An 18,482-nucleotide genomic window follows, 5' to 3' on the forward strand; every position below is an offset into this window, starting at 1 on the left:
GACCTACGATGGTTTGCTTTTACACATTGTGACTTGAATGAAGTGTTGTCTCATTTGTACTTATACCACATCTTCTTATATCTATCTAAAAAGCATATTGTATCTAAAAAAAAAACTTAACATTGATCAATGAACCATGAAAGTGAGGTCAAGATCAGATGAACCCTGCTAGACAGACATGTACACCTTGCAAATTAAACATTTTCGGTACATGATTTACTATAGTTGACCTTATGCATATTGTATCTGAGAAACAAACTTTACTAGGAAAACTTAAAATTGACCTACATGTATAAAACAATAATTGAAGTCAATTTCAAATGATAATTGCCAGACAGACATTTACCTTGCAATCATTCCATACACCTAATATAGATGACCTATAGATATTGCTTATAGTATTAGAAAAACAGAAAAATAACAAATCTTAATATTTAGCAATGACCTGCAAAAAAGAGTTCAACTTCAAGGTCAAATAAAATAAAGCAATAGTATTTTCTTTGTATTGTATTTGAACTTTTCTGAATTAAGTGTCACACAGCTGATGAGTCTTTTGTGACCCAAATGCTGGTCTGGCATAAATAATCTTAATCCTGATTTATTTGAATGAACTTACAGGGAACTCATACTCAATGTTGTAGCATCTTTTATTTATGTATTATGCACTTTTGAATATTGACTGATATTTTCAGCTTACAAGGAAATTTTCTTTGTATAATTCAACAATTGAATCCATAGATCTATAAACCAATCCTGACAAGACATGATATCAATACACGATTTTTATAGGACAAAAATCAGTCAGATCATACAGAAGCATTGTTATACTATCAATTCCATTTGTTCATCACAAGATAAAAGCACCAAAGTTTGAATGTCTGTTTGTATTGTTCATGACGTGTCCATAGGTTGAAAATGTTGATTTCCTCTCTGTGAATGGTGGTTGTATATTATCTTGAGTAGTCTGGAAAACAAAATTGGAAAGTGTTCATTTATTATTAAAACATGACTTATATCATGTATATTGTATATCTTGACTTATGATCATATTTGTTGTTTACTGTTGTAGTTATACACAGCTACTTTTGCATAGGTACTATTTCTGTACTAAAATCTGTAGTACTGGAAATTTACTTTTAATATTTAGTACTATTTCTTTACTTTAAAATTATTGTAACATTTAGGTACTTGTATTTTACAGTACTTGATTTGTACTTAATATTTTGGTACAGAGATAATACAGTATTCCATGTTTGAAAATCATAACTTAGAGAGATTTGAAAAAGAAAAACTTTCAAAATGCTGAAAATGTAACGGTAGTCACCAAAAATATGTAGTACCTAAATTTCAAGTACAAATAAAGTACTGTAAAATACAGGTACCTAAATATTACAATAATTTTAAAGTAACAAAATAGTAATGAATATTAAAAGTAAATTTCCAGTACTACAGATTTTTAGTACAGAAATAGTACCTATGCAAAAGTAGCTGTGTATATAAACTTCTTGTATTGTTGGTTGATAAATAGCAAAATTCATCAGTACAAGATCATATATCAATATGAGGCCATAGACCACAATCCTTTCAGTATTATGTAAAAACGAGAATGTGTCCCCAGAACATGGATGCACCACTAGCGCTATCATTTTCTATGTTCAGTGCACCGTGAAATTGAGGTAAAAACTCTAATTTGACATTAAAATAAGAAAAATCATATCATAGGGAACACGTGTACTAAGTTTCAAGTTGATTGGACTTCAACTTCATCAAAAACTACCTTGACCAAAAACTTTCACCAAAACTATAACTTGAAATGGGACAGGCGGACAGACGAACAGACAAACAAACGGATGGACATATGGACTAACCAACAAACGCACAGACCAGAAAACATAATGCCCTATACTATCATGGTGGGACATAAAAAAATAATAAATAAGGGATTTCATGAAATTCACTTCTGGGAAATAATTCAGTATTAAAATTTAAACTGAATACAAATTATTTCCCTTGTTGAGATGTTTTATTTCTACAGGTATAAATACTGGTCCAATTCAGTGCAGAGCAATACTCAGAAGTAAATAAAAAATTCACGGCCAATATTTCTCCTGTTTATTTTTTTTTCCTTTTTGATCATCTTTCATTTTCTTGAATAGATGAGATTAAAATTTTGGGAATCAAGACACTAAAATGTTGTAAACATGCACAAAAAACAAGATTTCTACTGAGGCCAAAATGTTTTTCCTATTTCCCTTCCTTCCCTATATTATAAGCTTAGAAATAGCCTAACTTAAAGTTTATGGGTCACTTTTCAATAAGCATTGTTAAAGTCAGAATTTCTCACCTAATGACACAATGTAAAAACAAAATTTTAAAATAAAAAAAAAATCCCTACCTAACTACCCTTTTTTTCAAAAATGTAAAAGGAAACACACATATTATTTTATTTGACCTAACTGCTGTATGTTTCTTTTGTGTCAGTTTTAAACAATTATTACTATAAATACCTATTTGGTGGGAGTATGCTGCATAACTCTTTTAAACCTTCTGTTCCCGTCACTAAAAAGAATAAATAATAATTCTGAGAGTATATATAATGAAGATAATGCATGCAAAACCCCCATGGGTATTTTGAAAAGTTGGCAGGTATGCCATAAGTAGTCTTAATCTGTAATTTAAGCAATTGAGTTATTTCCCTTTTTAATTGCTGTTATAAATAAACATTTTCATTTTTATATAGATGAGACCGTTGGTTTTCCCATTTGAACGGTTTAACAATAGTAATATTTGGAGCCCTTCATAGCTTGCTGTTTGGTGTGAGCCAAGGCTCCTTCTTGAAGGCCGTACCTTCACCTATAATGGTTTTCTTATATAAATTGTTACTTGGATGGAGAGATGTCTCATTGGCACTCATTCCACATCTTCCTACACATGCTATATCTATGTAAACTTGATGGTATTGTGAAAATTTAATTCCATTCATAGAAGAAATTCTCATAATACATTTGAGTTCAGAACAATGCTTTAGGAATCGGGAAGAAGATTTGATACCATGATTATGATTCTTGACATGCAAATGACATTATTCATGTTATTCTATGAAGGATATGTACATAATTAAAAACAATATGAAAAGGTTAATTAAAGAACACAATAAAGAATTGAATTAAACAAAATCACTTATCTTTTAATAAAAAATTACCTTGATCTATTTTTAAACTTTCTGTTACTATGGCAACCTGTAAAACTTGACCAATTCTTTCTATCAACATGTAAAAATTATCTTCACTAATTTTCCAGTTTTGACAACATTGTCTCACTGCAGTGGCAATGCTAATAAAGTCTTGTAAGTGAAACAAAATCTGATTAAGTTCCATGCTTTTGTAAGCTTGTAAATTTTGGAGTATACACAAATGAAGTTTCGAAAGTAAGGCAAATGTCTTTGTTGACGTTTCCATGTCAATTTTTTTGTCATGGTTACAAGCAGTCACTAAATGTCCCAGAATGCACCAGCGGAATAGACCAAAAACAGGACAAGAGAAACTTGACTGAATTCTGACAAGTCTGACTGATTCAAAACACAAACAAGAGTCTGATGAGATCCAATCTGTAATGGCATCTAATAGTCCCAATGGTGGAATGTTGTGATTATCTACAAAAATATAAAGATAAATAAACTGGTGTACTCTGGCCTTTGCTAGTCTTGTATTTAGTTTTAACTTTTTAATTCATTCATATGTTTTGGAGTTTAGTATGATGTCCATTTTCACTGAACTAGTACACATGTTTGTTTAAGGGCCAGTTTTAGTCCATGTTCAGGATTTTTTGCTATGTTGAAGACCCATTGGTGACCTTAGGCTGTTTTTTCACTCTTTGGTCAGGTTGTTATCTCTTTGACACATTCCCCATTTCCATTCTCAATTACAAACTGTATTTAATTTATAAGCAAAATACTTCATATGCCAATCAATTTTGATACTTAGACTTATTGGTGTGTAGGTAAGTCTAAATTATACCACTAATTCATCTATTATATTTATGTACAAAATGTACAGCCAAATTTAAATTTTTTCCTATCGGCTATAAATGTTTGACATTTGACTATGTTAAACTAAATCATACCGCTAGTTTCTGCAAATCTCTACTGAATTGTGAACAATAACTTTACAGTATGTTGTATGCTCATTGTTGAAGGAGGTAACAATTTTTGTAGATGTTTACAGCCTTAAAAGCTTGTTCCTTTGCAGTCTTTAGTTGATGGTTGTCTAATTGCAATTTTAAAATGACGTCCTTATTACGCTTTGTAGACAAAGCTGTGTTCTAATGAGCACAAAATATGTTTGACACATGCTCACAAACTTACTGTGTATATTAACGTTATTTCCATCATTATCCTTTAAAATATATACATTTAAGCAGCTAACATAAACTTTTATTATATTTTTTTTATGAAACAACATACTGCAATGTACAGGCTCCTCAAGGAGGAAACAGGAACAGCCAAACATTTTTACTAGCTTGCGCTCAGTGTAAAATATCGACAAATATGATACCCATGTTAAAATGAGCATAGAGCATGACATGAAGGAATTATTTCTTAATCATAACACATCTCAATCTTTTTTGATTTTTTTTATGTTTAGTTAGGTTTTTTATCAATTAATCAGAAGACTGCTTTAAAAGGGGTACAGAACACCTAAGGGAGTAAACTCTTAAAAATCAGAGCGTTTTAATCACATTCAAATAGTAAGGAGAAATCAAACTTTTAAACGATTAAAATTATATATCTAACCTTATTATTCCTGTAATTTTGTGGTTTAAAGAAGTAGGTCCATTTAGACCCTTTTTGGCCCCAAAATATGGCAGTTTTACAAAATTGTTAAAATGTTACCTTTCACATAATGTAGCCACTTATTGGAATGTAGAATATTTCTGTTACATAAATATGGGTTGTAAATTTTTAAATATTTTGTCAAAACTTTATGAAAATTAAACAAGTCAAATCTATTTTTGTCAAAGTGATGTACCAGCTCTGTATTTCGTGTATCCCTTAATACATTTAAAATAGTCATTAAAGCGTATTCCATAATAAAAACAATCTATTGACAGTGTTTGTAATTAGACTTACTGGTAATTGTTGATCTTTGGTTGCTAACCCTATTTCTGTTTTTGAAAGTTTCTATTTGTGTTAGTTTTCAAGTCTAGTTATAAGGAAAGGCCTATTTCTGACATAAAATAACATGTAAACCATGCATACTGTAATGTTCTGCTCATTGATAATGGCCATTTGATAAAAAAAAATTAAGATTATTTGGTCTCTGGTAGAGAGCTGTCTGATTGGCTATCATATCACATCTATTTATATTTATATGGAGATACTTATCTAAAGGTTTACTGGAATATATCTTACCATTAAAGTAAAATATGGTGACAGCTGCCGATATGAAATTACAAGTAAATAATGGAGACACTTTAGGTAGACCATGGAAAGCTTCACTGACACTGGGGTACAACATACAATATTCTTCTACCAAACTATGGGCAAGTTTACACACTCCATCACTATGGCAACCTTGCTCCTTATAAAAAGAAAAGTATATAATTTAAAGTATTTAGCAATGTGTATCATGTATTTTACCCTAAAATTAACCATTTTCATATAAACAATGATAAAAATAAACCATTAAATACAGAACTGGTACATCATTTGTCTATTAAAAATCATATTCTGGTTACCTGGTAAGAATTTTTAGGGTTGGGTACAAGGATCAAATCCCAACAAGAATTTATTCAATGTTGTTCAAAATTCCTCAAATTATCAATTTTCCCGCTTCAAATTTTGTTTCACTTTTAAAGAAATTGGTTTCTACATGTACTAACACAATATGACGAACACAAAGGGTGCAACATGTGGAGAAAGATTTTCTTACCTTTCCAGAGCACCTGAGATCACTCACAGTTTTAAATCAAGTTTTAATGTTTTTTATTTTGTAGACTGTTGTTTGTCTTTTCTTTTAGTTTATATATCATTGTGAATAGAAATAAAACGATGTGGTATAAGTGCTAATGAGATAACTCTCCATCCAAGGCACAATAATGTGTAATGTGTAACAGTTTATTTTTTTAAACAGGAAATTACTTTCCTTTGGAAATTACAGCCTGACTTTTTTTTTTATCTTTTCTAATTAGAGGTTGATAAATTGATGTTTGACACTCTACTGTTGGTGAATTACCTGCATCCAGAGGGCAGCACAGTCAAGGACAGCTCCACATCTGACAGACAAAGCTAGTGATACTAATTTTGTCAGTAGACTTGTCTTTGCAGGTTCATGTTTACCACCAAATATAACATTAAATAATTTATATCGGGATCCCTGGGAGATTTCATCTATAGCTGTAGATAACATTTCTAACATATGTAATTCTTGAAGGGCATTTAATCTCTGAAATATACATAAACATATATGATGAGGACATTATCTTTCAATCAGTTTAATTGAGGTCTGGAGCTGGCATGTCAGTAACTGGAAGTAGTCTGTTGTTATTTATGAATTATTGTCATTTTGTTTTCTTTTGTTTCATATTCTGACATGGGACTCAGACTTCTCTTTAACTGAGTTTTACTGTGGGTATTGTTGTGTGTTTGTTTTTTTCTACATTGGCTAGAGGTATAGGGGGAGGGTTTAGATCTCAAAAAACTTGTTTAACCCAACGTAATTTTGATAGTCTTGTATGAATTTAATTTTAGTTTCTTGTGTACAATTCTGAGTTTAGTTTAGTAGCTGAAGGACGCCTCTGGGTGCTGGAGTTTCTCTCTACATTGAAGACCCATTGGTGGCCTTCAGCTGTTGTCTGCTCTATGGTTGTGTTGTTGTCGCTTTGACACATTCCCCATTTCCATTCTCAATTCTATTTTTTTTAACACTTTTGAGTTAACACCATGTGATTATCTGAAACTTTCAATATCTCTTCATAATGTTTCTAAATATGTTTTTTATTGTCATTTTGTTTATTTTCTTTGGTTACATCTTCTGACATCAGACTCGGACTTCTCTTGAACTGAATTTTAATGTGCGTGTTGTTATGCGTTTACTTTTCTACATTGGTAAGAGGTATAGGGGGAGGGTTGAGATCTCACAAACATGTTTAACCCCGCCGCATTTTTGCGCCTGTCCCAAGTCAGGAGCCTCTGGCCTTTGTTAGTCCTGTATTATTTTAATTTTAGTTTCTTGTGTACAATTTGTAAATTAGTATGGCGTTCATTATCACTGAACTAGTATATATTTGTTTAGGGGCCAGCTGAAGGACGCCTCCGGGTGCAGGAATTTCTCGCTACATTGGAGACCTGTAGGTGCCCTTCTGCTGTTGTTTTTTATTTGGTTGGGTTGTTGTCTCTTTGACACATTCCCCATTTCCATTCTAAATTTTATTTTCATGTTTTGCTGAATGGAATTTCTTTTTTGTTTTGTTTTACATGTTCATTTGTACCTTTTGAATATATATTCTATATCGAAGCATGATTAGGGTCAGGCCTCAGGAATATATACAAAACCCTCATAAGGAATGAAGACAAGCATGACAAATATCTTTCCTATTGGTGTTTATCTTTATGAATAAAATTTAAGGTACTAATTTTCTTGCACCAGATGCGCATTTCGACAATACATGTCTCTTCAGTGATGCTCGTGGCCAAAATATTTGAAATCCAAAGCTTATATAAAAGATGAAGAGCTATAATCAAAAAAAGTTTTCTCAATATGTAATAAAAACACAACATTCCGTTTATGATTTGCAATTTTAAAACATAACACAAACCTTAGACATTTAAAACCCATAGTATAACAGTTAATTATGTTTCACAGATTGAAAGCCTAAACCTCTCCCCTCTCCTCCTTTTTAATTTGCCTCTGTGTTATAATTATATAATGATTCTTTTAATAAATGGAAAAAGCAAAGTTTTTGCAAAAGACTTAATGACTAAAATCAACATGAATCATATTATTGGGACTCTTCATATATAGCTTGCTGTTCGGTGTGAGCCGAGGCTCTGTAATGAAGGCTGTACCTTGACCTATAATGGTTCACTTTCATAAATTATTATTTGGATGGAAAATTGTCTCATTGGCATTCATACCAAATCTTCCTCTATCTATAAACAAATTCCATCCTAGATGAGTTAAATGTCATGTATTGTTATGTGACAGCAAGAATGAGTTAAAGATATTTGCATAGCTTACTCTATGGCCTCTTTGGTTCTGAGATGTAAATAAAATGTAATCTTTAGCAACGTCATGTGCCAAATTTTCTGGTGCCCCTGATAACCCAGGTAAAGTTCCATGGTCATCTGATGAGAAACAGGAAACAAGATAGTTGATAGCCTGCTTGGAGCATTCTGGGAAGTCAAGAGGTCTTAACTTCTGTAAAATTTTGGTTGTCATCTTTTGCTGTTACATTCCTTATCTAAAAAAGAATTGAAAGAATACATGTACAATTTTTGTACATTCATGTAAATCTGCTGAACACACGCTAAAGATGAATCTTTAAAAGAACCTAGGTTTCTGACTTGGATTTTGTTTACCCTTATGGCTAATATCAGCAACTTTAATCATGTTAATTTGTATCTTCAACTCTTTCATTGTCATAACAAAACTTGAATTTGATTAATTATCATGGTCGTAGCCTATACCTATCTTTGATATTGATTGGATGTTTTGATGGAACTGACATTGAACACATGGTAAAGCGATCAACTTTCATTTCAAACCAGACTTCATATGGATGTATGGGGGATCAATCTGATTGAAATACTGTAAATTCAAAAATTATTGCAATGTTTATAATATATGATAATCGAAATTCAAAAATTATTGCAATGTTTTTATTATAATGATAATCGTGAAAAATGTGACAGGGTAATCATGGTAATCATCGCAATAATTCAAACTCGTGAATTTCAAATCTTTATATGAATTAAAAATGATTTTTCTCAATATCATGAATTAAAAATGATTTTTCTCAATATCGCAAAAATCAAAATTGCATTTTAGTTTGAAATGACAAAGTAGCAATAATAAATGCACGCAATAATTTCTGAATGAACTGTACAAAGATTTAACAACACTCCATTCTGCTTTTCTAATTATCACATGACATATTATTAGCTAATGACATTCCTGCATACATGTATGATTTTTTAAAGGTGTGTTTTATTCATTACAACAAAACCAGAGGACCCTCAAATTATTTAATAAATACAAGCTTTATCATAGTGCATAGATGTATTTTTATGTATGTAAAATGGCCAATATAAGGTGGTACCCAACACCTTAACTAAAATTAATTTGGCTCCTTTAATTTTCATAAAGTTTTGACGAGGTATTTCCTTTGACCCTTTGACAAAAATATAAAAAAAAAAAAAAATTGAACCACCCGTTTTATCAGAAAAAATACACTGGTTATATAGCAGTTTGACAAACACTTATTTTTATCATCAAGAAGCTTAATATTCCCCAAACAACACAACATAATTAAAATGTTTAGCTGATTTTACAGAGTTATCTCCCTGTAGTGTTAGGTACCACCTTAATTTGAAATGAAGTGTTAAACTGTTTTATAAAGGTTTAGGAATTTGCGAATCAATAGGCTATTTGTCAATTCCTGTAATTGACACTGTATTTACTAAATACACAGTTTGCATAAATTAACATCAATTAAAATAATATGCTTTGGGTCATGGTATGATAATTTGATAATAAAAAAATCTTACTGAAACCAACACCAGGAACACATTAATTTCTGAATAAGGTTAAATTAAAGTAATGTTCTCCAGCTAAGGCTAGCAATATACATACATGTACAATGTATTCAAGGTTATATATACACTGCCAAACAGTGCCCTTACAATTTGGGTTATTGCGCTAAAGTGCCCTTTCAGACAACTAGCACCCTTCTGCCCTGAGATTCAAGCTGGAACCTGTTTAGAGATCCCTCTCATTCTTTTAGTTGTCTCCCTTATGTGGGACATTAATTTTTATTTACAATGGAGCGCTAGCAGAAAGAAGAGTAATCTACATGTACATGAGTAAGGTTTTAAAATCTTTTAATTTAAATCATCAATTTGTTGTTTAGCTAAATACTTTTGACATCAGAAATAGTTTTTCATGGAAAATTAGTTAAACCGCAGATACATCACTTTCAATTCATCATGCTTTACAATGACAAAAAACAATTTTGTCCGGTATGGAACCAGTCTACCATTGACGTAGTAATTTGTTTAAAAAGTGTGTAATAACAGAATCAAATCGGTAATTGGCAAATTGGCGCCATTTTTGTCTTACTAGGTTTGCATATGTTTAAAGGGGTCCTGATCCCGAAATCCGGGGCTTGAAAACATGAAATCCTGAGGTCCGAAATTAAAATGAAATAAAATCCTGAAATTGGAAAAAGAATTCCCAGACCCTGAAAAGGTCAATCAGGAAATCCTGAGCTCAAAAACACCCAATACCAGAGTTCAGATAAAGGTCCTAAATATCTCCCCTCATTTTAATAGCCAAAGGTTCCAAAATGACCACACACACATAGCAAAACATTATTTCATTGTGGTCTATGACTATGAGGTCTTCATTGTTTTGTACCCTGTAGATCAGGCCGCTTGAACTTTTGACGCATAGAACAATCACTTTTCCATTGTGGCGTCAGATATTTTGTTTTATGACGTCAAAATTTAAGGGAACCTGTGTGATATCCAGTAATGGCGGACAAATAGCGATAAGGTGTATTGTTTAGTGGGTCAGAGGTGTTACTGTCAATGGCGATTTCTATCCTATATTTGTTTTTTAAACATGTTATATAGGATAGCGATCGCCATTGGCAGTAAAACCTCTTCTGACCCACTAAACAACCCCCTAAGATGTGATAGACCATTCATTGTGCTAGATAAATGTTAGTACAAATAATTATGACGTCTGGCAAGGGAAGGCGTCCCCAAAAAAATAAAACTAGCCTTGCCAGACGTCATAATTATTTGGACTACATAAATGTATGTGCAAGTTGCTATAATTTTTAACTGATTGGGTAAGTCTAAGATTGTCGATGCTAACAGTGAATCCATTCACAGTTGCTTATATATAAAAATTAAATTCAAAGGGACGCTTCCTCCAACATACTCATCGATGTCAGTCTTGAATAGTCTAATGGGTCCTTTTGTTTCAGAACTATAGTTTTCTACCGGCTACAGATAATTTTCCAACACAATTAAACTGTTCCCGAGATTAATATGATCGCATGGACCGTGAACCAGTTGTCTCGATACGACTAATCACCAAAATAAGAATATTTTTTACAGATAACCAATAAGATCCAAGAAAATTAGGTCAAGGTCAGAAAACAATGGAAATACAGTACACCTAACATGCTTTAAATATTAAGGTATATAGGAATTTTTTTCTGAGACAAGTACCTGTGCCTTAAATATAGATGATCCTATGCACATAGTATCTAAGACTCAAACTTTACCGGCCAGAAAAAAACATTGACCAATACCGTGACTATGTACATGAGGTCAAGGTCAGATGTATCCAGCCAGACAGACATGTACACCTTACAATCATTACATGCTTAAAATTTAGTTGACCCATTGAATATCATGAGTATCTAAGAAATAAAATTAACCAGGAAAATTTTACCAATGAACCATGAAAATGAGGTCATGGTCAGACTAAATTCATAATGATTTTAATTTCTAGACAGACATATTCACCTTACAACAATTCCATTCGTCAAATATAGTTGACCTATTACAAAAGTTACTGCAAAAACACATAAACTTACCAAACGGAGCAAACGGAATCATAAAAATGAGATCAAAAGGTCAAATACAACATGCCAAACTGACATGTACACAGACAAAAATATGTTCATACACCAAACATAGTTTACCTATTTCATTCAGTGTTAAAAAAAAAAACCGGACCAAAACTGAAAAACGTAATTTTAAGCACTAAACAATGAAAATGAGGTCAAGGTCAGATGACAACTGCCAGTTGGACATGTACACCATACAATCATTACATACACCAAATAAAGTAAACAAATTGCTTATAGTATCTAAGAAATGGACTTGACCAAGAAAACTTAACTTTGAGAATTTGTTCATTGATCCATGAAATGAGGTCAAGGCAAAATGAAAACTATCTGATGGGCATGAGCACCTTGTTACCTGTTACCTTTTCTGTACTTTCCACCTTTATCAGATGAACCACTTCAGTTGGAAGATCCTCTTGAAGTGTAGAATCCCTTATTTTTTTATTATTCACTATTGGATTAAAAACATCTTCTTTATACACTTATATACACCGCCACCACACTTATTTAAAAGTATTCAAACTGTGTATACAGTCATATTTTAAAATCCAAAACTTGATAGATTCATCCACTGTTATTTTGTCCTTTATCTCACTTGAGTCTCTCTCCTCATCGAAAGAATATATATACATCACATCTATCCACAATGCACATTGACTGTGAAACTTGCTCAGCTCAGCAAATGTCTAATTCACATTCCTTATACTTAAACATACTCATCAAATGCAAACTGTAAGTCCTAACCCTTACACCTACACATAGTATATACCCCTAATTATAACCAGAGAGCCTCATTAAAGGATAGTTTATTCTTAAACTTAAGGTAATATTGAACCATTACATTGTTATTTGTACTTATGACTTAGCGACAAGTAAACATTTAAAATCTAAAAATAATGTGTAACGTTATCACCTATCATATAAGCGTATGAACATACCAAATATAGTTATCTTTTTACTCATATTAAGAGAGAAATTAAGTATAATAAAAAAAAATCTTAACTTTCTTTCGACTAGTTACTGAACCATGAAAATGAGTTCAAGGACAATGGACATATGACAGATGGTAACTTGCAGGCTTGACAAAGAAAGTGTAATTTAATATTGATTTCTTTCTCTTCTCCTATAAGATAATTATATTTGGTATTATATGGGTTCCTTGCAAGGCTGTGTCCACAAACAGATTTCCCATGACATTGACCTCATTTATATATGAATCAGTTCTCACTGTTAAATATACGTCATTAGGTCTGTTTTTTAGATACTTTAAGCTGTAGGTAACTACATGTGGTGTTTGTAATGATTGTAAGCAGTACATCTCAAATTGATAGGTTTCATCTTACCTCAACTTCTTTTGCATAGTTTAAATGGTAAATATAAGAATTTGGGGTTTCAGTCTGTTTTTTTTTCAAGTGCTAATAGCAATGTGTCAGTTAAATTTGATGTGTAGTATGATTGTAAAGGGTATATGTCAGTCTAGTAAGTATCTTATAACCGTGACTTCATTTACATAGTGCATTGATTATTGTAAGGTTTTAATTTATATGTTTTGGTGTTTTTTTAATACTATAAGCAGTAGGTCAACAATATTTGGTGTAAAGAAGATTGCTATGCGAACTTGTCTGTCTGACTAGGCTTTTCGATCTTGAACTTATTGTCATAGGTTTTAAAAAAAATTGTTTGTATGATACATGTGGTACTTTAAGTTTTTTTTTTTATTAATAGACTTTCAACATAAACTCGATCAACAATCAGTAAAGCAGGCGAGAATATTGTCCTGTGCTATCCTGTATGCTTTTATGCAATACATGTTTCGTAAAAGCTTCAAAAGCAAACATGATCAGAAAGACAAGATCTACAATTAAATCTGTCACAAAACTCCTTATCATTTATTGCTTTTTATGAAGAATGTACAGGTTAACATTTACTCACAATTTAGAGGGTAACATTGTCTTCAACAGATAAATCTAGAAGAATCTAGATGGTAGCATTCGGTCTTCAATATCCAATAACCAAAAGACATCTAGAGGATACCATTCTGTCTTCAACACGAATTACCTCATGACATCTAGGGGGTACCATTCAGTTTTCAAAAATAATAACTAGAAGACATCTTGAGGGAAGCATTCAGTCGGCAACACCAATAACAAAAGGACATATAAAAGTTCACATACTTTGGTATTTCAACCAAAGATGAAGAACTGGATCTTCCATTACTGTATTGGATACCTAAACTACATAAGTGTCCTTACAAACAACGGTATATTGCTGGGTCTTCCAAGTGCTCCACGAAACCCCTTTCTAAATTATTAACATCTATTTTATCAGCAATCAAAGACGGGCTTCAAAGTTATTGTGAAACTGCCTATTCTAGAGGTGGCGTGAATCAGATGTGGATACTTAAAAATTCCAAAGAACTTTTAGAGTACATACAATCTAACTCTCTTTCATCTTGTAACAGTATTAAAACATTTGACTTTTCTACTCTTTACACAAGTATTCCACATTCCAAACTAAAAGACAAATTAAAAGAGTTGGTATTACTTTGCTTCATAAAAAAGAATGGCCAACGTAGATACAAGTATCTTGTCTTAGGGAGGGATAAATCCTACTTTGTAAAGAATCATTCTGATTCAAACAAAAAATTCTCTGAAACCGATATTATCAAGATGCTTGATTTCTTGATTGACAACATATTTGTTACGTTCGGAGGGCGTGTTTTTCAACAGACTGTCGGCATCCCAATGCGAACAAACTGTGCCCCTCTACTTGCTGACTTGTTTCTTTATTATTATGAGGCTGACTTCATGCAGGAACTTCTTAGGAAGAAGGATAAGAAGTTAGCAATATCCTTTAACTCTATTTTCCGCTATATAGATGACGTTCTTTCACTGTTTAACAATTCAAAATTTGGTGACTATGTGGATCGCATTTATCCCATCCAATTGGAGATAAAGGATACTACAGATACAGTTAAGTCGGCTTCATATCTTGACTTACATCTAGAAATTGACAATGAGGGTCGGTTGAAGACAAAACTTTACGACAAAAGAGATGATTTCAGCTTTCCAATTGTGAACTTTCCATTTCTAAGTAGCAACATTCCAGCACCTGCATACGGGGTATATATCTCCCAATTGATACGATATTCCCGTGCTTGCATTTCCTATCATGATTTTCTTGATAGAGGGTTACTGCTCACAAAGAAGCTATTAAACCAAGAGTTCCAAATGGTGAAGTTGAAATCATCCCTTCGTAAATTTTACGGACGCCATCACGAGTTGGTTGACCGTTATGGAATAACCGTTTCACAAATGATATCGGATATGTTCCTAACGTCGTAACTACAATCCCCTTCCCTTTCATGAATTTGACCTACCGAATTAGACTATTTACCGGATTTGTAATCACATAAGCAACACGACGGGTGCCGCATGTGGAGCAGGATCTGCTTACCCTTCCGGAGCACCTAAGATCACCCCTGGTTTTTGGTGGGGTTCGTGTTTATTCTTTAGTTTTCTATGTTGTGTCATGTGTACTATTGTTTTTCTGTTTTTCTTTTTCATTTTTAGCCATGACGTTGTCAGTTTGTTTTAGATTTACGAGTTTGACTGTCCCTTTGGTATCTTTCGTCCCTCTTCTGTCTTTAACACAAATATCCAAAAGACATCTGGATGGAAACTTTTAGTTTTCAACACAATATCCATAAGACATCTAAATGGAAACATTCAGCCTAAAACACAAATATCTAGATGAAATCTAGAGAGTATTTACATTCAGTCTACATAGATAAAAGAAGGTGTGGTATGAGTGCGAATGGGACAACTCTCAATCCAAGTCACAATTTATAAAAGTAAACCATTATAGGTTAAAGTACGCTCTTGAATACGGACCCTTGGCTCACACCAAACAGCTAGCTATAAAGGGCCAACAATCGCTATTGTAAACCAATTCAAACGGGAAATATAACCAGAATACTTCAAGAGGTCGGCAATAATCAGTCTTCAAACCAAATAAAAAGAAGACATCTAGAGGCATCATTCATTCCTCAACACACATTACTTTTAAACATCTAAAGGGCAACATTAAGTCTTCAACACAAATATCCAGAAGGCATCTAGATGGAAACATTAAGTCTACAACACAATTATCAAGAAGGCGTCTAGATGGAAACAGTTAGACATCAACACAAATATCCAGTTGAAATCTAGAAGGAAACATTCAGCCGTCAACTCAAATTACCGGAAGACGTAACATTCAGTCTTCAACACAAATATCCAGAAGGCGTCTAGATGGAAACAGTTGGACTTCAACACAAGTATCCAGTTGAAATCTAGAAGGAAACATTCAGCCGTCAACTCAAATTACCAGAAGATATCTAGAGGGTAACATTCAGTCTTCAACACAAAAATCCAGAAGGCGTCTACATGGAAACAGTTGGACTTCAACACAAATATCCAGTTGAAATCTAGAAGGAAACATTCAGCCGTCAACTCAAATTACCAGAAGACATATAGAGGGTAATCCAGTCTTCAACACAGAATACCAGAAGACAGATAAAGGGAATGATTCAGTTTTCAAAACAAATAACCAGAAGGCATCTAGAGGTAACATTCAGTCTTCATCACCAATAACCAGAAGACAGCTAAAGGGAAGGATGCAGTTTTCAACCCAAATAACCAGAATACATCTTAAGGGGAGCATTCAATGTTCACCACAAATAACCAGAAGGCATCTAGAGGGTAATATTCATTCTTCAACACAATTATCCAGAAGGCATCTAGACGGAAACAGTTGGACTTCAACACAAATATCCAGAAGGCATCTAGAGGGTAACATTCAGTTTTCAACACAAATATCCAGAAGACATCTAAAGTGTAGCATTCAGTCGTCAGCCACATTATGTATGTATGTATGTGCCTGTCCCAAGCATCTAGATGGAAACAGTTGGACTTCAACACAAATATCCAGAAGACATCTAGAGGGTAACATTCAGTCTTCAACACAAATAACCAGAAGACATCTAGAGGGTAACAGTTGGACTTCAACACAAATAACCAGAAGACATCTACAGGGTAACATTCAGTCTTCAACACAAATAACCAGAAGACATCTAGAGGTAACATTCAGTCTTCAACACAAATAACCAGAAGACATCTAGAGGGTAGCATTCAGTCTTCAACACAAATATCAAGAAGACATCTAAAGGGTAGCATTCAGTCTTCAGCCACATTATGTATGTATGTATGTGCATGTCCCAAGTCAGGAGTCTGTAGTTCAGTGGTTGTCGTTTGTTTATGTCAGTGTGTTACATATATTTAGTCTTTAACACAAATAATCAGCAGACATCTAGATGGAAACATTCAGTATTCAACACAAATATCCAGAAGACATCTATTGGAAACATTCAGTCTTCAACACAAATAACCAGACGACATCTAGAGGGTAGCATTCAGTCATCAACACAAATATCAAGACATCTAAAGGGTAGCATTCAGTCTTCAGCCACATTATGTATGTATGTATGTGTCTGTCCCAAGTCAGGAGCCTGTAGTTCAGTGGTTGTCGTTTGTTTATGTCAGTGTGTTACATATATTTAGTCTTTAACACAAATAATCAGCAGACATCTAGATGGAAACATTCAGTATTCAACACAAATATCCAGAAGACATCTAGAGGGTAGCATTCAGTCTTCAACACAAATATCAAGAAGACATCTAAAGGGTAGCATTCAGTCTTCAGCCACATTATGAATGTATATATGTGCCTGTCCCAAGTCAGGAGCCGTAGTTCAGTGGTTGTCGTTTGTTTATGTCAGTGTGTTACATATATTTAGACTTTAACACAAATAATCAGCAGACATCTAGATGGAAACATTCAGTATTCAACACAAATATCCAGAAGACATCTATTGGAAACATTCAGTCTTCAACACAAAAGACCAGATGACATATAGAGGATAAAATCAGACTTCAACACAAATAACCAGGAGACATCTATATGGAAACATTCAGTCTTCAACACAAATATCCAGAAGGCATCTAGAGGGTAACATTCAGTATTCAACACAAATATCCAGAAGGCATCTTGAGGGTAACATTCAGTATTCACCACAAATAACCAGAAGACATCTAGAGGGTAGCATTCAGTCTTCTAAACAAATATCCAGAAGACATCTAAAGGGTAGCATTCAGTCTTCAGCCACATTATGTATGTATGTATGTGCCTGTCCCAAGTCAGGAGCCTGTTGTTCAGTGGTTGTCGTTTGTTTATGTCAGTGTGTTACATATATTTAGTCAACACAAATATCCAGAAGACGTCTATTGGAAACATTCAGTCTTCAACACAAAAGACCAGATGACATATAGAGGATAAAATCAGACTTCAACACATATAACCAGGAGACATCTATATGGAAACATTCAGTCTTCATTCCCCATTTCCATTCTCAATTTTATTTTAGTCTTCAACACGAATATCCCCAGTAAATCTAGAGGGCATCATTCATTCTTCAACACAAATAACCAAAAAGCATCTAGATAAAAACATTTTAATAACCAGAAGACATCTAGAAGGAAACATTCAGTCTTCTAAACAAATTATCAGATGACATCTAGAGG

The 18,482-nt window shown here is 33.1% G+C and overlaps 1 protein-coding gene across 1 annotated transcript; it reads right to left on the reverse strand.

Annotated features, from left to right (window-relative positions):
- Positions 1 to 649: 649 nt before the first annotated feature.
- LOC134725202 (integrator complex subunit 15-like) lies at positions 650 to 11,304 on the reverse strand. Its single transcript, XM_063588842.1, has 7 exons — positions 11,166 to 11,304; positions 8,238 to 8,460; positions 6,234 to 6,443; positions 5,411 to 5,579; positions 3,203 to 3,652; positions 2,508 to 2,559; positions 650 to 964 (listed from the first exon to the last, which is right to left on the reverse strand). The coding sequence occupies exons 2-7, from the start codon at positions 8,436 to 8,438 to the stop codon at positions 892 to 894; spliced, it is 1,155 nt and encodes a 384-aa protein (XP_063444912.1). The 5' UTR covers positions 8,439 to 8,460; positions 11,166 to 11,304; the 3' UTR covers positions 650 to 891.
- Positions 11,305 to 18,482: the final 7,178 nt, after the last annotated feature.

Source organism: Mytilus trossulus, chromosome 7 (assembly GCF_036588685.1).
Source record: "Mytilus trossulus isolate FHL-02 chromosome 7, PNRI_Mtr1.1.1.hap1, whole genome shotgun sequence".
Classification (NCBI taxonomy): Eukaryota; Metazoa; Mollusca; class Bivalvia; order Mytilida; family Mytilidae; genus Mytilus; species Mytilus trossulus.

Excerpts from the sequence above, each read along its gene's own strand:
- LOC134725202 (XM_063588842.1), bottom strand. The coding sequence starts at position 8,438 with ATGACAACCAAAATTTTACAGAAGTTAAGACCTCTTGACTTCCCAGAA. Across the intron at positions 3,653-5,410 it reads CACCATATTTTACTTTAATG|ATAATCACAACATTCCACCA; the intron begins GTAAGATATATT and ends ATATTTTTGTAG. Across the intron at positions 965-2,507 it reads AGCATACTCCCACCAAATAG|ACTACTCAAGATAATATACA; the intron begins GTATTTATAGTA and ends TTTGTTTTCCAG.